The sequence below is a fragment of the Tamandua tetradactyla genome, chromosome 26 (assembly GCF_023851605.1).
Source record: "Tamandua tetradactyla isolate mTamTet1 chromosome 26, mTamTet1.pri, whole genome shotgun sequence".
In the NCBI taxonomy this organism is placed as follows: Eukaryota; Metazoa; Chordata; class Mammalia; order Pilosa; family Myrmecophagidae; genus Tamandua; species Tamandua tetradactyla.
In genome coordinates, this window is record NC_135352.1 from 13,133,927 (window position 1) to 13,158,977 (window position 25,051).

The 25,051-nt window shown below is 47.4% G+C and overlaps 1 protein-coding gene across 4 annotated transcripts in view; it reads right to left on the bottom strand.

The window, feature by feature from the left end:
- Positions 1-203: 203 nt before the first annotated feature.
- The window catches only part of RBPMS (RNA binding protein, mRNA processing factor), a 188,378-nt gene continuing 163,530 nt past the window's right edge, over positions 204-25,051 (bottom strand). For 2 of the 4 annotated variants that reach the window (XM_077144505.1, XM_077144506.1), the window contains exons 6-7: positions 21,075-21,205; positions 18,061-18,301 (exon numbers count right to left, since the gene is read on the bottom strand). In XM_077144505.1, the coding sequence (XP_077000620.1) occupies positions 18,170-18,301; positions 21,075-21,205 (263 nt within the window). In that variant the 3' untranslated portion in view covers positions 18,061-18,169. The other 2 variants (XM_077144507.1, XM_077144508.1) reach the window with 2 other exon arrangements.

The window sequence follows — 25,051 nt, forward strand, 5'->3', positions numbered from 1 at the left end:
GGGTGTCCCGGTCCAAGGCGCACAGTGGAAGTCCCTGAGGTGGGCTCAGCCACCCCAACGGCTCGGCCTGGGCCTGGGCTTCCCAGGAGATGCTGGGGGCCGGTCCTCGGCACGGTCCGAGTAGCGCTGGCCCACACCGGCCGCCCCAGCCAGGGCACACTGCCCCTCTGGAGGGCATGTCCAGCCCCGGACTCTGGAACTCACCAGTGCGCTCCAGTTTTGCAGAACGGCTCGAGAGCAGTAGCTACCGGTGAAGATTGCATTAATACCCACAAGACAGATTGCAGCCACCATCACACACCTGGAACCTGGGGCGGAGACAGAGAGAGAGAGAGAGAGGGCCTGTTAGGGCTGGGTGGGCAGCTCCACCCTTGGCTGGTGCCCTGCTGGAGGAGCTGCCTGCTCACGGAGCTCCAGAGTGCAGAGAGCCAAGGACATGCTGCCTCCTGGGAAAGACCTTGCATCATGGGCAGGAAAAGTCCTCAGCCAGAAAACCAAACTCTGGACTTGGTGGAGCAAGAGAGAAGGGACGGGGGGCAGGGCGGTGAGGGGGGTGGTGCAAAGCATTTCACAGGGGAATGTGGCTCAGAGGGACTTCCTGGCTCCAAGACACAGGGAAGGGTGCTGGGAGAATGTGCTGCTCTATCCAGCCTGGTATTTTCCTGTAGGGGGTCCTCGGGAGCCACCCCGAGGGCAGAGAGGCAGGGCCTGTGCACACAGGTCTCTTGAAGATTAGATGTTCGGACCAGGGAAGGCACAGGATCTGATATATAGAAGATGATCCTGAATCCTAACCAACTCCAGCAGCTGCCTCAGACCACGGGACAACGTGAGTTAGCTGAGGGCACAAGACAATTCTCCAGGGGTGTCCTGTGCTACCGTGTGCACCAATGAGCTAAGCTTCATTCCAAGCACCTCCAGGAGAACAAAAGTCGAAAGGAAGCCCAGTGGTGAAACATCTCTTGCTGGTCGCTAGGCTCTGAAATATGCCTTCCAAAGGGGCCGGGATCCAGCAAATAAGCCTGCTTCGGAGCCAGCTGCTTTCCACGAGAATTCCTGGTTATGAGGAAGGAGGCCCCAATTCCGTGTGCATGGGCGCCACTGGCCCAATTCCCTCCTAGGATTTCTCAGATTTTTAGCCCCGGTCAGCATTGTTTTCCTTCCGGCAGACAGAGGCTGTTTCTGGCATGTGGGGGCTTTGTGAACCCGAGTGCATAACTAACGTCCTGCTGGATCCCTCTGAGAGCTCGATGGACATTCATGGGTCTGGCCAGTGCCAGGGACAGAGGGAGAGCACAGGGGCTCCCTGGAGCTGTCCCCACCAGGCTTCAGCCAAGGGACCGGGACCTAAGCTGAAACCACCTCGCAAATGATTGAGGCTAAAGGAATGACTGCCTTTTCGGGACATGCCCCTTTGCAGAAATACAAACAAAACTGTTGTTGCCAGAATCTCAACTGTATAAACATGAAAAAAGATGGAACAGACAAGGTTCTTAATCTAGAAAAAGTTAGGTTATTTGAGGACAGGAAAAATAAATAGTCATCTCTGCATGTGAAGCTTATCAGCTCACCAAACTTCTCTCAGCCCCCTCTCCACCTAGCAAGGGGGCACCTGCAGTAGGAGATGGTACAGATGCCTGCTGCTGCCTGGCCAAGGTTGCATTTTGTCCAGCATTAAAAAAAATCCACACGGATGGATGACCAGGTTCCTCTTGGGCACTAACCCTTGTTCCAGGAAGTGGGACTTTATCCACAAGCTGCTCTCTGGGTGAGGTCCCTAGTTCCAAAGCATAGTTACTCTTATTTCTGCAAAGGAGAAGCTAAGCCTACTTATAATTATACCTAAGAGTCATCCAGAGAACCTCTTTTTTGTTTGTCATTACATAGTTGTGTATTCATCACCGTGATCATTTTTTTGAACATTTGCATCACTCCAGCAAAAGAAAGAAGAAAGAAAAAACTGACACCTGCCATACCCCTTACCCCTCCCTCTCATTGACCACTAGTATTTCAATCTCCTCAATTTATTTTAACCTTTGCAGAGAACCTCTTTTGTTGCTCAGATGTGGCCTCTCTAAGCCAACTCGGCAGGTGAACTCACTGGTGAACCCCATCCCTTACATGGGGCGTGACTCCCAGGGGTGTAAACCTCCCTGGCAATGTGGGATAGAAATCTCAGGATGGGTTGGGACTTGGCATCATGGGATTGAGAAAGCCTTCTTGATTAAAAGGGAGAAGGGGGAAATGAGACAAAATAAATTTTCAGTGGCTGAAAAATTTCAAACAGAGTCGTGAGGTTATCCTGGAGGTTATTCTTATGCATTATATAGATATCCTTTCTTAGTTTATGATGTATTGGAGTGGCTGGAGGGAGGTACCTGAAACTATTGAGCTGTGTTCCAATAGCCTTGATTCTTGAAGGTGTAACAATATAGCTTTACAATGTGACTGTGTGATTGTGAAAACCTTATTGTCTGATGCTTCGTTTATCCAGTGGATGGACAGATGAGTTAAAAGATATGGATGAAAAATGAATAAATAATAGGACAAAGGATAAAATAAATTGAGTAGATGGAAATACTAGTGGTCAATGAAAGGAAGGGGTAAGGGGCATGGGATGTATGGGCTTTTTCTTTTTATTTCTTTTTCTGGAGTGATGCAAATGTTCTAAAAATGATCATGGTGATGAATATACAACTATGTGATGATATTGTGAGCCACTGATTGTAGGCCATGTGTGGACTGTATGTGTGTGAAAATTTCTCAATTAAAAAGAAAAAAAAAGAAAGAAAAGCACAGTTACTGTATCATCATAGTTTTGAGGCTAGAAGTCTAAAACCAAGGCGTCAGAATGTGATGCTCTCTTCGTGCAGATGATGGCATTCTGGGGCTGGCTGCTGGCAATCCTTGGGTGCTGGCTGATGCACATGGCGGCGTCAGCTTTCTCTTTCGGATACCACTGACCTCCAGCTTTGTGCTGGTTTGAAAGGAAGTATGCACCCTAGAAAAGCCATGTTTTGATCAAAATCCCATTTCATAAGGGTGGAGTAGTCCCTATTCAATACTGTATGTTTGAAAATGTAAATCAGATCATCTCCCTGGATGATGTGATTTAGTCAAGAGTGGCCGTTAAACTGGATTGGGTGATGGCATGTCTCCACCCACTTGGGTGGGTCTTGACTGGTTTATTGGAGTCCTATAAAAGAGGAAACATTTTGGAGAATGAGGAGATTCAGAGAGAGCAGAACGATGTAGCCACGAGACTCAGAGTCTACTAGCCAGCAACCTTTGGAGATGAAGAAGGAAAATGCCTCCCAGGGAGCTTCATGAAACAGGAAGCCAGGAGAGAAAGCTAGCAGATGACACTGTGTTTGCCATGTGCCCTTCCAGATGACAGAGGAACCCTGACTGTGTTCACCATGTGCCCTTCCACTTGAGAGAGAAACCCTGAACTTCATTGGCCTTCTTGAACCAAGGTATCTTTACCTGGATGCCTTAGATTGGACATTTCTATAGGCTTGCTTTAATTGGGACCTTTTCTCGGTCTTAGAACTGTAAACTACCAACTCATTAAATTCCCGTTTTTAAAAGCCATTCTGTTTCTGGTATAGTGCATTCCGGCAGCTAGCAAACTAGAACAAGCTTCTTCCCATAGCTTTCTCTCTCTGCGTCTGAATTTCACTCTGCTTCTACAGGGCTCCAGTAATCTGGATTTAAGCCCATCTGATTCAGTGGGCCACACCTGATGATTTGCTTTTTATTTTTTAAGATTTTCTTTTATTTTTATGGGAGGTTTTTGTTTTCTCCCTGGAAGTGCAGGGTCTGGGAATCGAACCTGGGTCCCCCACCTGGCAGGGGAGAATTCTCCCACTGAGCCACCCTTGCATCGGCCCCACTGCTCTTCTGATGTAGGACCACCAGTGACACCAGTAAACACGTGTGCATGCTTACATGCAGCACAGGCATCCTACCTTGGAGCATGCCTCCAAGGCTGCTGACATCTCGTTACCTTACCTTGGGGATCTTGTTACCTTACCTTGGGGATCCTGCACAAGCTGTCTCCCTTCTCCTACCCCAGGTGCGTCCCTGACTCTCTCCCATCAGAGCTGAAGCTCCCAAGGGGCCCAGGTCTGTATTGTTTTTTTTTATCCCCCACATTTTTATTCAGCAGATGCGTGATTAATATTAATTACAAGAATAAAGGGCTTCTTTGTGTTTCTAGTCTAGCTAGCTACCGATTAGCCTTTGGCAACAGGAGGTCAAGGTGGCTAAATTAAAAACCCTTGACAGACCTTGGGGAGAGCGAGATTTGGGAAGATGCAGCCGTCACAGGTGACGGCCCTCTGCATGCGCCCATTACGTGCCAGATGCTGCTCCTGCCGCGCCTCTCCTGCTCCATCGCCGTCTTCCCCATGCAAGTAAAACGCCAAGGGGGGTGGGAGAAGACCCCTCCCCTGCTGGAGGAGGGCCGGGCGGGCCAGTGGCACCCTTGGTGGCACGCTTCCCTTCATTTGGCCTTTTGTTTCTAAGTGTTTACATTAGCTCATCAGTGCCACTGCTTCCAGCTCTAATTTACATTTCCCCAGGAAGACATAGCTTGGATTATTAGCTGTCTTGGGAAGGACTCAATCCAAGAGCCTAGAGGCAGTCTGAGTACTAGATTCTCAGCTGGTTTCACTTCAGGTTGGGAGGGGAGACTGGCCTCCTGACCCCCAGGGTAGTGGTACCGGGTGCCCTTACCTGTGCCCTCTCCTGCCCCTGAGGACGGGAGTCTGGCTACCGCTCAAGTTTCCGTCAGAAAAAAATGATTCCTGCACAGGGCACATGACATTTCTTTACTCAGCGTGTGAAGCATTTTACAAGATGTGCCTCCAAAGGGATACAACTGCGGGGTCTGGTAGCCACTGCTGCATTTAGCTCCCTGGCTGGCAGGGATCCTGCTGAGGTACAGTCGTGGAGAACGAGGATCAGGAACAACTTAGGTGAGCTGGTACCAAAGAAGCCCAGAACCTTTCCTGAATCCACCCAGCTGCTTCATGATGGCTCCCTTACTTCTGGCCTTTTCAAATGCTTAAAAAAAAAACCAAACTCTTTCTTCGGTCCGATACCACCTTCCTTTGCCATCTTCTCTGCCAACTAAAATCACCAAATTGGAAGGTATTCTCTTCATCGTCCTTAAACTTTCCTGCAGCAGGTGATACTGTTGACAGAGAACTCGACACTTCTTCCTGGGCTTCATGACTCACCTGCTCCCTTTCCCGCTCAGTCTTCACTCTCCACATCCTTCCTCAGTCGACTCCTTCCACCTGGGCCTTGAGGCTTTGTGCTCACCTCTCTCCCAGCATCTTCCTTGGAAGTTCTCATTAACTTCCTCAACTATCGGCTTATGCTGAATTCCAGATCTACATTTCAAGCCACAAATTCTTTCTTTCCTGAGCGTTAGAAATTCCTGTTACTGCATCCTAGACACTTCCAACTGAATTCCCTGCTAGCCTCTGAAAATTAATAGATAAATATGCTGTCATGGAAGAGAGAGGTGCCCAAAGCAGGGTCAGTGTGACAGGTGACCTCAGGAGTCAAGCGACAGGCAGTGCTGGACCAGTGTCACCACCGAAATGGAGAGAGGCTCTAAGGCAACTCAATGATTCAGGCTTTTCTGCAAGAAGAACTGAGGGCTAGGAGGATATGGGGTTTAAGTTTCAAAATCAACTAAAGGCAGATGGATATAGAGCATGGAGTTGAGAAATCCCGGACTTAAACACTAGACACCCCTCAAACCTTAAAAATGGTATTTTCAGGGTGAGGAAAGCAAAGTCAAGTCTCCCTTATAAACCAAATGTTTAGATTTCTCAAAATAGTAACATATTTTTAAAGGATACTCTGGTTGTCTACACCATTGCTATTTATTTTTTCTAAGGAGAGCTAAAATATAATTGCCATCTACAAACACTGCGTTTCAATTAAGAAAGGCACTTGAACATGTGATACACACACACACACACACACACACACACGAAGAACACAATTTCAGAATAAAGGATAAATACAAGTAGCTTTAAGGGAAGAACCTACTACATTGTCCTGTACTATATTTTCCACATCATCAAAGAGTGAAGAAAACACTACAAAACCACTACAGATCCAAGATCTATTCATGGAAGCTACTGGTTTCAATAAACTCCCAGATAAGGGATAAGGGCACTTTTCCCTTCAAGTCTGCTTTATGTAAAATATTAGTATCTCCAGATATTCTATGAAAAAAGGGTTCCCTGGTCTTAAATAAGTTTGAAAAATATCGCATATATACGTCCCTCCCCTTTGAGATTCATGATACCTGAATTGTATTGAAAGTTCTGAGAATCTTCTTTTTCTGTTGTCTTTTTATTTCTTTTTCTGAATTGATGCAAATGCTCTAAGAAATGATCATGATGATGAATATGCAACTATGTGATGATATTGTGAATTACTGATTATATATGTAGAATGGAATGATCAAAATGGGAACGTTTGCATTAACTTGGTGGCTTTTTGTATTAAAAAAAAAAGTTCTGAGAATCCTATGCCAAGGAAATCTGGATCAGTCTGTGTGACCTTGGAAATGTTTGGATCATCTGCCCAAGATGATCCCCGAGAACAAGGGCTCTTTGGGCCACCCTCAGGAGAATGCTGGGTTAGGGGAAGAATAGGTACAACTCCAATTTATTGAAGTTGATGTCTTAATGCACAGAAATGCTTTCTTTCAACTTGCTGCTCATTACCAGCACCAGGGAGAAAATCCTGATCACCTTTTGTGGCATTTCTGACACTCTGATACCCTTCGCTAGTTTTTCTGCTGCTTGGCTGGGCCCTTTCTTTGAGAACAAACTCTCCTTCTGACCGAGAACTGGGGCGCAGCTGGCAGTGCCCAGGATCCTACAGCAGTGGGAGTTCAGCAGTGGAGCCCACGGCTAGCAGGCCCCACCTTCAGAGACTTCAGGTCCTCAGGACAACTTGCTTGTGGAAAACAAAACCCAGGACTCTCCAAAAACCCTCCCCAGTGCTCTCCTTCCTCACTAAGAGGCCCCCGACCATACAAGGCTGGCTTCCAGCATCCGTCCATTTCTGTGATCTTTGCCCCATGAATGTTCTGGAACATTTTGCCATTTACAATGGAGCCAAGTCAACCAGGGCCCAGTTTTACCACGAAGTGATCAGCCTCTCCAAGAGTCTCCATGGCCTCAAATTATTTAAGAGTAGGCAGGGCACTGTATAAACAGTTGAAAGAGGAAAAAGAATATTAGTTTTATTTGGGAGTGATTTTATCCGAGAATTCGGCTCTCCAAGGAAAGGCCCAGGACTGCAGCCTTAGCCTCAGATACACATGCACGGCAGCCATCTATACCTCTTTAGGAGTTTCTACCAAATGGAAGGGCAAGTCCCTCCCTATTCTCATTTTCTGTCCTGTTTTGTGAAGGAATGATGACAAGAGAAAGTTGACTATAGAACTGTAACATACAAATGACAAACTCCTCAAATCCACATCCCAAATGAGAGTGCAGAATAATAGGGCCTGTACCCAACAGATCTTCAGTCAAAATTCTATATATATAGGGGAAAAAATCGCTCGGTAGCAAGTTTAGGCCTAATGGGCTCAACTGAACTGTGCCAAATTAGGATATCGTTTGCCTCAAGGTGAAAATCTCAGGGAAACCTACTGGAAACAGCACTACGTACACAGCACTATGTCTGTGAACTTTGGACATGCATGCAGGGAAGGTAAGAGGTCATTCTGATAAGTCACTAGCTCCCGTAATAAACCACTAAGTAAATCAGTAGAAGACGTACGTCTGTAACTTGGGAAGGTTTTTGTTTAATGCTGGCAGCAGGTGAACTGCAATTATGTAATGAGGTTTTCTGACACCTGTTCTACGGAAACTAGCACTAATGGTTCTTTAGGAAGTGGGAAGGCCAGGAATCCACTTCTTAAGTTAGGCTCCAACAGAGGAGCATCCCACAGCCCTCTCCTCTCCCAACCCCTGGGGAAAATCTCTTGGAAGAGATGTCTCATACAGGGGAGCAGTCAAGTGAGTTTAGCAAAGGTGGGCAACAAAGGACGCACAGGTGTGGGTTGCTGAGAGCAGGGATGGAGCTGCTGTTTCCTAATCCCTCCTCTGTGCTGGGTACGTGTGAGGTGCTTTGCACACTTCTTACTGAAAGCAGGTACTTACATAGTATTCAGCAGAACTGGCGGGACTTCCAGCCCTGAGAAGTAGCCTCTGAGGGAGGGAGCCAGCGCATCTGAGAAGACAAGAGGAGAAGACTCTGAACCAGGGCTCCCATAGTATATTCTTGGGCCTCACAGAAGGCTCTGCTGGGCCACCATTTCCTCAGTTTTTTTTGTGTGTGTGTGTGCATGGTCTGAGAATTGAACCTGGGTCTCCTGCATGGAAGGCGAGCTTTCCACCACTGAACTACCTGTGCACTCTACCTCACTGCTTTCACTCTGCCTTCATGGACTTCTCCCCAAGTGGCTGACAAACAGCACAACAGGGTCCTGATGACATGGCCCAAGAGCTCAGGAGAAGCAGCTGAGGTTCTACCAATTCTCTTAGGCCTGCCTTCCTCTGCAAAGTTAACCAGCCATGCGAGGCTAACTGGCCCAGTGGGTTTCCTTTTCCATACTCACTTAGAAATGCCTAGGTCGGGAAAAGCTGCCTAATGGGCTTCTAAGCAGGATGTTGAGCATCTGTGGAAACATTTCTCTGCTCTGATAAGCAAGGTTTCTGGCAAAAGAGCCAAGGAAGAGGTAGTCTGTAACCCCAGCCAAGCTGGTGGACTTCCCTTGAGATCTTCTTCCTGGCCTCCTAGGACAGGACTTGTGGCTTTTTGGCCTGTGGCCTTTGGCAAGGAGCCTCCTAAAGGTGGGGCCATGTGGAAGGCCAGCCCCAAACACAGGCGAATTAACTGCTGCTTTGTCCACTTGGCAGACAGGCCCAGGTCCTGCACTGAGGGAAATATGGAAAAGACAATGCAAAACAAAAGCTAACAAGAGGCAAATCGCTCTTCCGTTTTGACCAGTGCCCACCTATTAGCAATGTCAGTTTTGTCCTGAAGCCGCAGCTTCTTTTACAGTGAGAAGTGGCAGCCTGCCTGTTACCTTCAAAAATAGCCACAAAGACAACAACTGGAGGCCCCGCTGGGGGCCAGTAGGGAGGGCAAATGATAAGGGAGAGGTCACCCCCTGCAGAAGAGAGCAGAATGGCTCCACGGGGGAGGTGGCAGGGGAGGGAGGCTGCTCTGCTACCTGGGTCTGGCCCAACCTATTTCACCTGAAAAGGTTTCTAGAAGAGAATGCAGGGCTCCAGTTTCACTTGGAAGGGATTTTAGCCTGGCAGATCAACTTCAGTGGTTCAACAAAATACATTTTGCTGTGGAGCCATCTTTTCTTTCTTCCAAATGGCATTTTATTCGGAGCCCCAGAGCATAAAAAAGATGAGCTAGGAGCCATTCTGGTTGAAATGGAGGGAAGCTGGGGAATGAGGAAAACCTCTGGCCTCCTCTATGACCCTCTCATTTGGCAGGTGGGACAATAACTGAGGACCCGATGTTCTCAATGACATCCTCAAGGTCACAGAGCCCCATGGGGTCAGAATCCAGGACTCAGGCTCCAAAAGATCCTCTAACCCCATTCGAAAAGCTGGAGCGTCTAGAAACAGGGCCCTAGAGAGAATTAACGTCTTATCCTTGGCCTTCTGCCCCGTTCCCCTGCCCCAGAAGACCTTGTGGTCTCCGATCCCACGGCTTCCTCCCCGGCTGCCAGTGCCACGGGCGAGCAGCGAGGCGGGGGCTCTACCCACCCAGCCTGGCCTGGGCTGGAGGCCCCTGAGCCCACTTATCTGGGAAAGAGGGGGTTACAGAGACCAAGGGGGGCCTGTTGAGCTTCCACCTACATCGGAATACACCTCAGGAATCCCTCAACTCTGCCCTGCATTGCGGAGGCCCTCTGGGAACCAGAGATGACGTTGCCAAAAGTCATTTTACCAGCAGGAGAGGGCCCCGGTATTGTGAGTGGACAGAACTGGATTCCTTGGGAGCCACGGGGTTGCTGCAGCTCCTTTAGGGCAGGGCCAAGAGTAATTTTCAACACTCCTAGCAATTAAGGGGACCAGAGATGGTGCCCAGGCACAGGTTAAAAACCACATTTCTTTGGGAATTCAGGTGTGCATGCAGAAAAAAAAAAGAGAGACAGTGGGAAGGAGAGAGAGAGAAATAAAGAGGGGAAAGGTGGGAGGTGGGAAGACCGGGGAGGGAGAAGGAAAGGGGAGTATGGCAGAGGAGAAGGAGACAGAGAGAAAGCAAGTCAAAGAAAAACCCATACCTACCCAAGGCTCACGGCTCTGTGCATCTGAATCCACTTGCTCATAAAGCAAAGAGCAGAGTTGGAGCTGCCTTCCTGAGACAGGTGGGGAAGGACGGCCGAGGGCACAGAGCCCCCGGGGCAGGTGGGGGGCTGGGGACCTAAACACATAGTAGGAGGGGGGATGGGTCCATGTGCAACGGGTGGTGGCGACGGGTGGCCGAGGGTCGGGCTGGGGCGCTGACAGAGGACACACAGGAAGAGGGAGGGCTGGCCAGGAGTGGGGGTGGGGGGTGGGGGGAGCAGGGCGGGTGGCATGGTTTGTTTTTCGGTGAAGGTGACTGAGAGAAGGAAACCTTTCATGTCTCGCGACCGCTCCCATCTTTTCCGACACCCTCTCTTGCGCTCGGCCTTGGCCGCCCACGCGCAGCCCCCCTCCCATGCTCTCTCAGTCTCCCATGGGCCTGCGAGGTGCGGGGGTGACAGCGTGGGAACCCGTCCCGTCCCGGGGACGGGAAGGTCCATTCCGAGCTGGGGGTCCAGGGTAAGCGGTGCTCAGCCGAGCTGGGGCCAGGACGGGCTACTGGAGCCCATTCCTTACGCACATCATACACACCGGAGAGCTCCAGGGACAGATGCGCAGGGATGTGAATGCGCTTGTTACGTTGTGAGGCTACGACACTGGGCATTTCTTCAGGCTCTCAGCAGGAAAACACCCACGTGCTTGCACGCACACACGCACGCACACACACGTGTGCACGCTCACAGTCTTGCAGACAACGCCGGGGGCTTCTGGAGTCCCCGTTAAGAATCTTACACAGACTATATATAACCAAACTAGCTCTTACTGCTGCTTACTCTGTGCCGGAGCCTGGGATGGGGCATGTCACACATACTGTGACACAGGAGGGGACATTAATAATAACGACAATATAGTTTTTACAGCTCACCATCCAGGGCCTACAATGTGTGAAACTACACCACCAGAATACTTCAGGAATGTTCTTTCAAACCCAGTGCCCCTGCAAGGGGGAATCCTACAAATCTCAAATTCCTGAACATGGTATTGGCTACTACAGCTGGGCATAGACAGGCTCAGGAAGGAAAGCACCAGGTGCCCAGACAAAGCAATCGCTCAGAGCAAAACTAAAATGGGGAGCTACAGAAAGTTATTAAGTACCCTTATAAATAATTTCCATCCTCTTCCATTTACAAGTGAGGAACTGAAGGCCAAGAAGATGAAAATACATGGAGAATTTATGCCCCCAAAATGTTGGCAGAGGACAGGAAAGTCTGGGTTATCTCCAGGAGGGGTGTCCTGCGCCACCCACCAGCCCTTCTACTGTGTCTTGAGGGTAGCACAGCATGAGTAATTACTAAAAAACTTATGGTTTCCATTATATGATCCCCTTTCTAATGATTTGCTCCCACCATCACACTTGACTTTGGAAACGTTCATGAGGAACATTTAATAGTTGGCCTGGCTCAACCAAGGGTAGCTATTGTTACTATAATAGCTTTGGGTCCTGCTACTTCCTTCTCTGTGAAGTAAAGGGATCCAGTGTGGAGCACCAGTTCTCAAAGTGTGGCACCCAACCGTCAGGGCTGGTATTGCCTGGGAGCCCATTGAGGATGTAGAGACTTTGGGGTTGAGGCCCATCACCCTGGGTTTGGAAGTTTGGAAGCATGACTCTTGATCAAGGTTTCCCAGAGTGTGGCCAGGAAAAGCTAGCCTGGAGACAGTTCTAGGGTCAAATACATTTGATAGGATGGTCTCTACCCCTTCAGCAGATTCTCCATGTGCAATAGCTCAGAAACGTTCCACAATGAAGAAACACGTTTAACTTGATTGGACCCAGTGTTTCCCAAATTTATCTGAACATAGAATCTTTTCATTTTGTAACAGCTATGGTGTGGGGAAATGTGTGATCTGGGAGGCTCCTTTCAGTGGTAACATCCTGTGGAAGTAGGAGGCAGAGGGCTGCCAACGTGGTAGCAAGTTTCTAGTGCTTAACAAAAGCAGTTAAGAGCTGGAGACAACCAAGCCAGTTGGTCCCGTGTCTGTAGTATCTTCTGTATGGGCGCAGCTAAGATTGTGTTATTTTTACTAAAGAGGGTGCTATACCTGAATCTAGATTTCCCCAGCACCACGCGTAGTTATCCCTCTTTGAACAAACTATTTAAAACTAACTTGAACAAGTATTTCACGTGAATGACAGGAAGGCTAACTCAAAAGTTTCTGTTTTGAAAACATGGCTATTCTTAGGCAGGTTTCTACCGCTATCTCTAAGATGGATCCCCAAATACCTTATGTAGGGGCTTCCCTAATGTTGAGCCTATTTCAAGGAGCCATTCACACAATTATTTAATTTAATCAACTCTGCCCCATTCACTCCGGACCTACAGGTCTCCCCTTGAGTAGCACCACCAAAGAAAGTGTGCCCTACAGCAAGTTTTGGTGGTAGCTGCCAGGATGAGGAGAGGCTGCCAAACCAGAAGCAGACTGTGGTCCAAGAAGAGAAACTCCAAGCTGACCAAACAGATGGAGTGATGATTTGCAGTATAAAAGAAAAATATCCTCTTTAAAGGACTAAGTCCACGGTTCTTTTAAATAGCAACTCTCCCCATTTCTAAAGACATTCACTGCAATTTAGGCACACACTTTTCAGGAATTTCCCTGTTGCATGAAATGAGGTCAATGGAGTATAATTTTGTAAAGGAATATCTGCTCCTTCTGCTCGCCGACCCCTAAAAACCTAGCAGTCCATATTCTTTAATCAAGTCAGCATGACCTCTTCTTAGTAGACACGGAGGGCACAGAATGCAATCAGCAATCTTTACTACTTGTCTGGCATACTATATTCCTTGCCTAGGGCAAGTAAACAAGTTGCTACTATCTAGGAAAAATGCCAAGATTTATGCAAATTGGTCCAAAGATTAAGTCTGCCATCTCATCCACCGCAACAACGGGCAAAGTGGTGAGTAAGAAAGTTCTGGCTGGAGAACTCCATGCTCTAACTCAGTCCTTCTGCTCCTGTAAGACCCCCCCTGCTGCCCGATGAGGGAACATTTCTGAGGGCTGAGCCCAGGTGGGGAGAAAAAGGTGAACCCCAAGACCAATTCCTAGGACTGTGAACAGCTCCTGCTAAGACCAATCAAGGCTGGGCTTTTAGGAACAAGTCTTCAAGGATAATTTTCTCTCCTGGGCTTTTAGACTTCTTTCCTGTCTGCTCTAAGCAATAATCCAGGCTCTTGTTTCCAAACAGGCATGTGAAATGTGCTCAGACATCCCCGCACTTCACTCGAGACGCCACGCGGGTCAAGGGCACCCAAGCGTGTAATGCCCTGTGTCAGATTAAGTTCACAGTGGTTGCTTGTCATCCATATTTAATTTCGTCAGTCTGTTAATTTTTAACTATGTTTGCTATCGAGGGCCATTAGTGGTCCCCAGGAGCGGAGCTCAGTGAAGCGGGAAGTTCTTCATGGCAGAAGGCAGGAGGCTGAAAGTTGGGGCGTCCCACTTTCTCACCCTTCACCCAGTTCTGGACTTGCCCCTCGGCAGCACCCATCCTGCACAATCCTGCTTGAAAGGTGGTTTTCCTTTTCTCCCCATCACAGTTGGTTTTCTTCAAGGAAGAGTTCACGGTTTCCTTTTATGAAGTTTATGTTTTATGATTCCAATTTCTTTGCAGCCTTGGTTGTTTCCAAGTGCAGTTAGAAATCACACAGCTTCAGATGGTATCTGGATGCCTATGTCTATGGAAGGAGGCCAGACTCCTTGGGTGGATGGCCAGCTGACCCAACCACATGCCCTCATCCTAGTGTACACCGCAAGCCACCACTCTTCCTCTGGCTCCAGCTACTTCTCTTTACCGAACATAGCAAAATAGGCCAGGATCCTTGGGTTTCTCCTGTAGGGTCCTGGCCTGGGGCATCTGGGCCAGGTCAGGTCAGGTCGGGTTCTGACAAAGGGATGGAAAGGGAAGAGCTACTTTCATAATAACTACTCTAGGCCAAGCTTTAACTCTTTCCTTCAAAATAACCCTAAGAAAGAGGTGATCACTGTTCCCATTTACAGACGAGGAAAGGGAGGCTAAGTAAGGTTAAAAAAACTTGCCTAAAATCCTAAAGTTAGCAAAGCAGGGGGAAATCATCTGAAAAATTGGGTTTGCTTGATTTCAAATCATTGAGTCCCAGTTATGCACCAGGTGCCATGTGCACCCTATTGTGATAATCCCATCACACATTTGTCAGTAATGTCAAGGAAAAGGAACGCTCAAGGCAGTACTTGTGGTGAAACTCGTAGGGAACGAGGCCAGTTCCTTCTGCCAGAGAGGCCAGGGAAAACACAGGATCTAGGGAGTTTATTGCAAAGGACAAAATGGAACATACTTGCTCAACCTGGAAAACACCTGCTGATTTGTCAGAAGGAGGCACACTGTGAGCTGTCCCCCCAACTGTGGGTGAGTTCTAGGGAAGTGTCCTTGGGCTGAATGACTCTGGTCTCTACAGGGCTTCCACTGTCTAAAAACCCGTGGATATGGAGAAGCTAAGAACTCGACAGCCCCAGCTCTAGTCAAAGGAACAATTACCGTCAGAGATTCTGGATGAGTGATTCTGGACTGCTTCTAAAGAGGCCAGTGAAGACAGGGTGAGCGTGTATATAATCTCCCTGCTAAGGGGCTTCCTTCCCGCTATGAATACCAAGCAGCAAGAGAGGAGAAGGGACAGAGAGGGTACATAGGGAGAGACTGGGGTTCCCCGCTGAGTGTCCACGAAGAGCAAAACCTTCCACGGCACAAGATGCAATCTGCACTGCTTGGAAATGAGGCTGTGCGGAATCCCAGAGGAAGTGCTGCAGGCAGAAGTGCCAGAAAACCCAGGGAGAAATGGGCTGGCTGACCTGTGGGGTCTTTGTCTCCTCGAGTTTCTCTGATATGAAAGCACGATAAGGGAGCAGCTGGAGGGTTCAGGGACAACGGATTTGAGGAAAGTAGCACACAGGAACCATTTAGTCTCTCTGGGATTTCAGCTGTTTCCCAATCTTGATCTATTTCCGGCGAGGGCGAGGTTTTCATCCTGCAGGCGTGTCCCAGCCTGACCTTGGGGGAGGTTTCCTATGGGGAACAAGTTCTCCCAGCGCTGCCCTGAGCTGCAGTCCTCGCAGCCAGATGCAGGGCAGGCAATGCAGGCAGCATTCTCACTGGGTTCCTCACTGTTCTCCCCCTTCCCTCATTTATTCTTTCTAGCCTCTGGCCTTCTCTTTGGCTGCCCCATGAGTGGTCAAACTGTGCTGGTTGCCCTGAGTGTTTTGACTACTAAAGCTTTGTGGGTAACTTGGCTTAGCCCTAGGCTTCTTTTCTCCTTATAAGGCCCCTGGGAAGGACGACATCTCCTATCCCCGTTTTTTGGTTTTTGCGCTAATATGCATCCCCAAGCGCTCCTGAAGAGCTCAAGTCACGGCACAGCCCATGCAAGGTTACAGCCTGGAGCAGTGTTTCTCAAACCAGGGTCCCTAGAGGGGGACTGGGAGAGGAAGGATGGACTTTCTGCCCCTAGGAACTCTGAGCAGCATGGCCCCACCTCCTGTGAGCACAATGTCTGGCCCAGTGCTTCCCTGGGTCTCTGGGCAACGTAAACCAGCTGCTCCTAGGTGACAGTAAAGCCTAACAGACTATGTAGGTCCCCTAGTCTGGCTCGTTCAGGACTTCCAGGGGTGGCATCTCCTTACTGTCAGACCTTCACAGAGCTGCAGTGTTACAGTGAGGGTCAATATCAGAGGATTCATAGTTTCATTTAGGTCAGAGGACAATTTAAAGCTTTGGGCCAAGCAGCCCCAAAGGCAATCTCTGCAGTCCTTCAAAGCTGTGGGTTTTGCAGATAGTCACAAGCCCCAGCTCTGGAGGAAGACACTCTACCTCTGGGCCACTGAGGCCTCAAGGCAACGAAGGCAGGCGGGGTTAAGAGCTGAAGTGATCTGGGATTTACAAGCAAATGGCCAGATTCACCTTAACTCTTTTCCTAAAACTCCCCTTACTTTGTGGACGTTGGCCAACATGGAGAGGTGTCCAAGCTGCTTCCCGCAGATCACAGAGATGGTTTTGTTCACTGGGCCCTGGGGCATTTCCTCCTGTGCAAGTACCAACATGTATTTCTGAGGGGCTGTGTCCTCCCTGCTCCCAGCCTCCCTCAAGATACCCCTTATGATCTGTGCACTTAAATATACCCCAGGCTAAGCCATGAGTCCTTGATCTTTATCTCGGCATTCCTTACAGGGCATGGTTAGTGACACAGAAGCTTAATGAAATTTGCTTTTGGGCATATGTATGCATGTATATGTGCGTGCAGCCTGTACAGGGTTTGAAATCCAGTTCTCAGACGCTGCACACTGCTAATTTGCTAATGAGTAAATGCTTGAATATAGTGGTGCGGGAGGCAGCTCTGCAGTTTAGGCAACCCACCCACTCTTCCGGGGCCCATCCACCCCTCCGGGCTCTCCCCTGCTGCCTGCAGGCTGCTTCCCATGGTCCATTTCTGTATTTATTTTGGGTTTAACCTTTAAAAATTTTTACTATGGGTCACAAGGGACCTCCCAAGGGGCGCTTCTTGCCCCTGGGAAGTCTGTGCTATGATTTTAAATCCATTCGTTCCTTTCTGCTGGATGTTTTCCAAATTCCATGTACAGGTGATAAGTTCTAAGCATGGTGGCATAGCAACGTTGCGAGAATTCTGAGAGTGTTGCTGTTACTCAAGGCAAAAGATGCCTCTGAAGAAGAGGAGGTAACCAGGACCCCTCACCTACTTACCTGCAGCAGTATCTGGCCCAATAACATGACTCTGGTAGAAGGCAAATGGTGTTGTGTTTCTGGGATGTGGAAAGGACAGTGTGTTTTAAAGACTTTCTCTCAGTCCCATCAGGAACAAGGCTAAAAGCAAAAATTGAACCCAGACTGAAAAAGCTGGGTTGCATGAAGATGAGGTGCCAGGAAGAGCTGCATGTTCTCAGCAGAGTATTACCTTCCTAAAAGCAATGAATGCCCTCTTCTCCTGTTCAGGGGACTTACATAATACAGCTAATAAATTTCAAATACCACTAACCTTGAATGTAAACAGGATGGTCATTTCTAAAAACATTCACGATCTTCTTAGACATCAGATGCTTGCTGCACCCGGTTGCTCTTTCATCTCTTCAATTTTAAAAGGCAGTGCTCATGGCTTACAGTCCTATTACCTTCTCCAATAATTTTTTTTTTCATCTGGGATTTGATGGCAAATTAGCATCTTCAGTTTAGAGCTGGGAAAACGGAGGGGGCAGCAGACCACAGGCTGAAGCTGGGGCAGCACTGGATATGGGACTCCGTGTCCTTCTTGGTGACATTTTCCATCTCCTGGTCTGCCTTTCTCAGGTCATAGGGGGCAGACAGGAAAATGCATCCGTTTGTTTCAAAGAGGCTTCCACTAGTGAGACATGCCGTTCCCATCATAGTGAGAGCTCCCAGGGGACGTGAACTGTGAACGCTGGAATGAGAATCTTCCAGTATGCAGTTCTTGGTGGTTGGCGAGCCCCAGAAGACACAAGCAGCGGCAAGGACTCAGTTCTGGTGCCCAGCATCACCAGTATGCTTTTCTCACGGACCTAATTCACCCAAAATCTCAGCCAGAGATGACACCTTAGTTCCAAAATTGCATCGCCACGAAAACAAAACGCTGAAGTCTACTTGAGATCATTTTTACTCTGATTAAAACTTTTATTGAAATCTCTCAAATATTGCCAAGAAATAGTTTTTGCAAAAGGGGGTTGGGGTGGGGAGGGGGAAAAGCTAACAAGCAAATTCAACATGGGAGCTCCCTCTGCTGGTCTGTAGCAGGTTGATATGTTACAAACACATTCCCAGAGACAAATCTAATTTGCTGGAGAAGTGGACAAAAGACAGGTGTGTTGGGCTTTGCCTCAGGAGAGAAACACTAGAAGAAAAAAAAAAATCCATGTCTCAAAACAGAGCACAACATTGCTAAGAAAAACAAAATTATTTAGAAGATTCTCCAAAGACATTATAAGATTTTCAAAACAGAAACTGCATTATCCACCAAGGGATCTGCTTTAGGCTTCCCCTCTCTGATCTACTTCCAATTAGTAAAAATTCTCTTAGGCTCTTGGGGTGAAGGTAAGTGCTGCTTCCCTTGTCTTTGCCTCCAAGTCTCTTCTTACAGGCTTCCCATCTAGTTAGAGGAGAAAGTTCCGAGGAGTCATGGAAATGAGGCCTTTCCAAAATTCCATTAAAGAATAAGTCTTGGGTCAGCCAGCACTGCTGGGTGGAAAGAGCAAGGCCTGGGAATCAGGTGACCTGGGTCACGGCAAAGCCACTTGTGACTTTGGGTAACTCTCTCCATCTTCTCTGTTTCCTCATCTGTAAAATGGGTCAGACCGGGTGATCTGTGTTCATTCTATGATTTTCATATTGGACAGATAAATTAAATAATCATATTTGATCAAGAGTCTGCAGGACCTGGAGCCCAAGATTATACTGGGAATGACTCCAAACAAGATTAAGGTTGAGTACATGGATCTCACTAATATCAGATGAGAGTTCCACCAAATGGAGGACAGCTGTGGCAAAGCCAAGTGGCTCAAGGAAGAACTCACAGGGGAGGGTCCCACCGTGGCAATGCATCCCATTAAGTCACTGGTTGATTCCATTCTAGCTTTGTCATGCTTTCTCCCCATCCTTCCTCACAGTGGCATAGGCTCTTTAGGTCCCTCTTCTACCATATCCCCAGAATTACTACTGATTTCATCCATTGGACGTTATGCCCCAAAGCCACTATTCCCACTCCCTTCTGACCACTACCAAGTCGTGATTATCCAAGGTAATGATGAAAGGCTTTTTTGATGATTAACCAAAGCCATGGATATTCAAAAGATTATGCAAATTTGGCACTGTTTCATGGTATTTATTAACATATGCCTTAATTGCCAACTGCTTTGTATTATGTACACAATATGAAGAAAGAAAACTGGGCAGTTAGTAAAAGGAGAGGGGTAGAGGAGACATACCATCCACAGGGTGGGGGGGGTGTCAGACAAACAGAAGGGTTCTTTTAGTTCCTCTGTATCATCTACAAAGTTATCCACAGCCCAGGACAGATATGCTGATGACTCAGCAGAGGATATCCAGAAAGGAATGCTTCACCTGCTTCTCTGTTCCCCTGCCACCTGCCATCACCAGGATCAGCAAACAGTGTCATTGCGCGGTAATCCTTACCAAGTAAAAGGCACAGCTGATCTAGAAACTGGGCCCATCAGTCTCAGAACAACCCAGAGGTAATTGTTTGTTATGGCTACTCCAATATTTTCTGTGCCAAGTAGTCTTGCCACCACCATCTACTACATTAGAAATTTTTCTTCTACCTCTACAAAGGCACTACACTTTTCATCTCCTTCTCCCAACACTGTGGGTTAATTGCTTGTGGGCCCAAGGCACCAAGGCCTTCTTTTTGACTGTCTGCCTGTATCGTGCCTGGGCACACTGGGAGAAGAGCCCAAGGAGGCTGGGTCATCAGTGCACGAAGCACTGAGAGCTCAGCTGGAAGAGAAAGGATGTTCAGCCAACCATGCTCCTGACCCCATGGCTTTTGAGGACCCTTGATGGGGCTGCTCACAGGTGTCTTAATCAATTGGGTGAGTTTTGTACAACGCAAAAGAGTTTTACGTCAGAAGGAAGAGTTTTCTGGGAAGCTGTTTATTTCATCCAGCCTTGTATATAAACATGAAACAAAGCACACAAACAAATAAAAACCCCACCTGTCCAGCCCAATGATGTTTTAGAAACCAGGCTTTCCTAATTGGAGGAGTTACATATGCAATCAGAGAAATGAAACCTGTGCTCTCTCTATCTTCTCGGATTCTTGGATTCTGTCATCATTCTCTGCAGGCCAAAGAGTGAGTGGTTTTTTTCAACGTTGAATCCTAATTGATCACTACTTGCACTAAAAGTCAAGCTAAGAGGAACATCTTCTCCAAGGGCAGAGAAAGGATTAGTATGTAGTCAGCAATCTTTGTGGAGAAACGGGGGAGTTTGCTTATAAACTCAGCCTATTCTTATCTCAGAAAGAAAGCCAGCCAGAAAACAGCTCTCTCCCTTGACCTGTAATTACATTCTAGGCACTAAATGGTACCTCCTTTTCTACAGGGTTTCCTAAAAATGGGAAGAACCACTTTTAATCTTTTCCTTAACATATGCAAGAGGGCATATAGTCTTCCTGTTGGGAGCTCCAAACTTTCCTCTTTGGTCACTAGAACACAAGAGCAGAAGTCTTTCAATTTCACAGAAACACACACACGGACACACACACCTCTTGCGACAAGTGCGCGCCCCCTCTGCAGCCCTTCCACACGGCAAGGCACACGTGTCTATGCCCCAGGGGTGCCTTCCAGCTGGCTGGGAGGCGAGGAGACAACCTGACCCCAGTCTCTCATGTGTGACACGAAGGTGAGGTCATTAAGGAAGACAGAGGTGTCGTTCGGGGCAAACATCAGGCAGTGGGTGATATCATTGCTGTCAGACGGTCCTCTTTAAGTCCTGGAGGAGTGTCAGCTTGATTTAGAGGGGATCATTAATCTCTTGAAGGTGGATCTGTTAGCTGGATAGGTGTTAGTTGTATGGTGTGCTCTGGGGAACCAGGTTTGAAAGGACTGGTGGTGGAGTGAGTGAAGTCGTGGCCGATGGGTATAAATTACCTGGGCATGCAGTGAAGCGGGATAGGTGAAAGCAGGAGGAGGTAGAGCAGGCGCTAACTCCGCTGGGTACAGAGGGTACGGGGCCCACACTTCAGGGCTACTGGGGTAAAGTGCAGGCACTGTGAGCTCATCTGCAAGAAAAGAATAAGGACAGAGTTAGTGGTTACCAAACAGCCAGTTTCAAATCAGAAAACCATACCCCAATCACCCCGAGCCCCAGTCAATCACAGAACTCAAATTACTCTCATTCATTTAACAGCCTGTTGGCTTTGCCCCCAGGTCCCCCCAACTTGAAGTAGGGGAAGAGCAAATGTGAAATAAAGCAACAAGCATCTGCAGTCTGTCTGGCCTGGTGAGGTCTCAGGTCCTAGCTCCTCTTTAGATACTCTGATGTCTTCCCAACTATAGTTGGGGGGGGACACAAGAGCAGTGGGGATTTCCTGCACAAAACAGCAAATGTGGGTCTCCATGGAGAAGAAAAGAGAGAAAGATCCAGTAGGAGATAACCCATGAGACTCCACAGTGTAGCAACATCTTACTGACAGGACACCGACAGACCAGAAGAACTGTGAGACTTTCCTGCACAACAGTGTAATTATTATAGACAAATAAATCACCACCACCAAGCATTTTCCACTTAGCCCTCCGAAGCACATGGCCTAACAATGGGACCTCAGGACATGTGAGATGTCAAAAGTCCAGGCAGTTGAAATGGAAAACCCTGAATACCCCGATTAAAAGGAAGCTCCCCTTGAGAAAAACCCTAGAAGGAGCTGAGACTCAGCATCAAGGGATTGAGAAAACCTTCTCCATCAAAAGGGGGAAGAGGGAAATGAGACAAAATAAAGTGTCAATGGCTGAGAGATTCCAAACAGAGTCGAGCAGTTATACTGGAGGTTATTTTTATACATTAAGTAGATATCACCTTGTTATTCAAGATGTAATGGAGAGGCTGGAGGGAAGTGCCTGAAAATGTAGAGCTGTGTTCCAGTAGCTATGCTTCTTGATGATGATTGTATAATGATACAGCTTTCACAATGTGACTGTGTGATCGTGAAAACCTTGTGTCTGATGCTCCTTTTATCTATCTTATCAACAGACGAGTAGAACATATGGAATAAAAATAAATAATAGGGGGAACAAATGTTAAAATAAATTTAGTTTGAAATGCTAGTGATCAATGAAAGTGAGGGGTAAAGGGTATGGTATGTATAATCTTTTCTATTATGTTTTCGTTTTATTTCCTTTTCTGTTGTCTTTTTATTTCTTTTTCTGAATTGATGCAAATGTTCTAAGAAATGATGATATGCAACTATGTGATGTTATTGTGAATTACTGATTATATATGTAGAACAGAATGATCATATGTTAATGTTTTTGCTTGTTGTTTAAATTCTTTTAAATTAATAAATAAATAAATCAAAAAAAAAAAAAAAGGAAGTTCCCCAAGACACAAAGAAGAATGTCTGCAGTTGCTGTTTATACGGACTATATTTTCTAGGGAAGAAAAGTGAGCCACGTTGCCAACTGCAGGGTCTAAATGTTCCTTTGCAGCTCCAATCCCACTGAGGTCCAGCTGCAGTTTGCCAGATCGAAGGGTAAGTGCCGGGGCCTCGGAAGCAATCCATTAAAAGTACCAGCAAACACATGAGGGAGCTTCTCGCCAAAGGCAAGAAATAGCATCAGTCAATAGCTATGAATTTGGACACTGTGAAGCAGCAATCTTGATCTGCGCTTTTATCACCTGTCAGCCTCTGAAAGCAAGTAGACCACGGACGTCAGTTACCCAGAACTGCTGAAGGAGCCAGGAAAGGATGACAAGATAAAGTCATTAATGACTGCCATTTGGAACTTTCCTGAAGTGGACAGGGCATGTGACCCAAAGTCAAGAGAGTCACGTCACTCCTTCCCCAACCATCGGAGAAGCTAATCCAGGCCTGTAGCTCCCCGTGCCCCTTTCCACCACCCCCACGCCACTCCCCAAGCTCCTAAACTCTGGTTTTCAAAGATGATGAGGAACAGAAGACAGCTTTGTTGGGTGTGATGTGTGTGGCATGTGACTCTGGTGGGCGAGGCGTGCATGCCGGCCAGGCCAAGAGCTTCTGCCAGAATGGGAAGAAGTTAAGAGCTGAGGGATGGGTGACTCTTCACTTGGGGGACAGCGTGCATTCATCTTCAGGTCTAATACGCTGAGGCTGTCTGGCCTCCCTGCCTCCCTCCTCTCAACAGGCAGTTAAAATACCTCCTGCAGGACTTGGAAATGGGAAGTCTGATGGCTGGAGAGAACAGGGCAGATGAGTGTGGCCTGACTGCTATTACTTGGAGAAGGACATAGCAGCTACCCAGACCACCTCTCCATGTTCAGGCTTGGGGTGCCTCTCACACAGGGATCGAGAGAAGGCGTGACGGGGCGTTGTGTTTCCTGCCATGATGAGCCCATCTGATTTCTATTAGCTCCCGGGAGCCCAGCTCGTGGAAACTAACTGTTTGGCAGAATCAGTGTCTTGGGTTTTAAACAAACAGCCAGCCACTCTCGGGAATGGCGTGCTGTCACGGCTGTTGCTGTTATTGTTATTTTAGCTACCATGCTATTTTAAGACATTCTGTCTCCTAAAAAAAGTCAAGAGAGTCCCAAGACCCAGGATATGGGTTCGTAGCCCCTGCTGTGCTTGCACATGACCACACATCAGAGGCGTGGGCTGAGCTTGGAGCCTTCCAGAACCCGCGCTTGGTGGTCCTTCCTCACCCTCCTGGATGACAGGGCCTGGCTGATCAGAAAGGAGATGAATATAGTTCTTGCAGGGCAGGGAGGATGATGTCTAATAACTAATTGTCAAGGGTTGGCTAGTGAGGGCCCAAGGAGACAGGATCCAGCATTTGTATCCATTAATGTCTGCTGAGTTGAATAGTATCAGGTGGAAAATTCTGTGAGCATTTCGAAGTTATACTACTATTTCCTTTGTTAAAGGAAATGAGGGAAAATCTCTAAGATTGAGATCTCAATTTTCCCAATGTTTGTGTTGTCACTGAACAAAACAGCAGTAGGGGGCTGAAGGCACAACAAATGTTACAGCAGTCATTTTCAAAGCAGAGCCCAAGTACTATGAGAGGGAGAAAGATCAAAGGTGATGGTGGAATTATACAGAGAAGGTAGGGTTTAACAAATGAGTAGGAGTGCTGAAGCATTATATTGATATTTCTTTTAGTCTCCAGCACCTTAGGGCAGCTAGAAATAAAAACTTAAAATAGTGGAATTGTAACACCATACCACACTCAAATCTGTTCTACAACTCAATGTTGTGATGTACTTTGAAATTTATTGCTTTTTTCGTATATATGCTATTTTTCACAAAAAAAAAGAGGAGGAGTATAACAGAGAAGATAGGATTTAATAAATGAATATGGCTCCTGAATCATTACATGGATATTTCTGTTGGTCTTCAGTGTCTTGGAGCAGCTAAAAGGAAAAACAAAAAATCGTGGAACTGTAACCCATACCACACTTTAGCATTTGTTCTATAACTACCTGTTAAAGTGTACTTGGAAATTTACTGCTTTTCTGTAAATACGTTATACTTCACACATACACACACACACACACACAAAGTAAATGCAGTGGAAGCCTTTCTTTTAATTTTTCCCAGAAGCCCCTTTTATGGGACTTAGTGTGGCCATTTTGGTCACACTGGTAAGGGGTGTGGCTTGGAGCCATCAACCACTGGGTGAGATGGTCCCTGTGGTCTTCCCGGGTTCCAGAGAACACAATTTGCAAACTACTCTTCCAGCTGCTCTCACCCAGAGACCAGTTTTTAAAGTAAGCTCCTCTTCAGAATCTCCTAAGTATGAATTCAAACCCGTTGGAGGGGAGTAGCCAGAGCAGGTGGGGAGAAAGAAACAAAGACCAATGAACCAACTGGGATGGAATAAACAGGCTCTCCTACCTTCGGTTTCCAAAGTTACCTAGGAGTACTGATGGG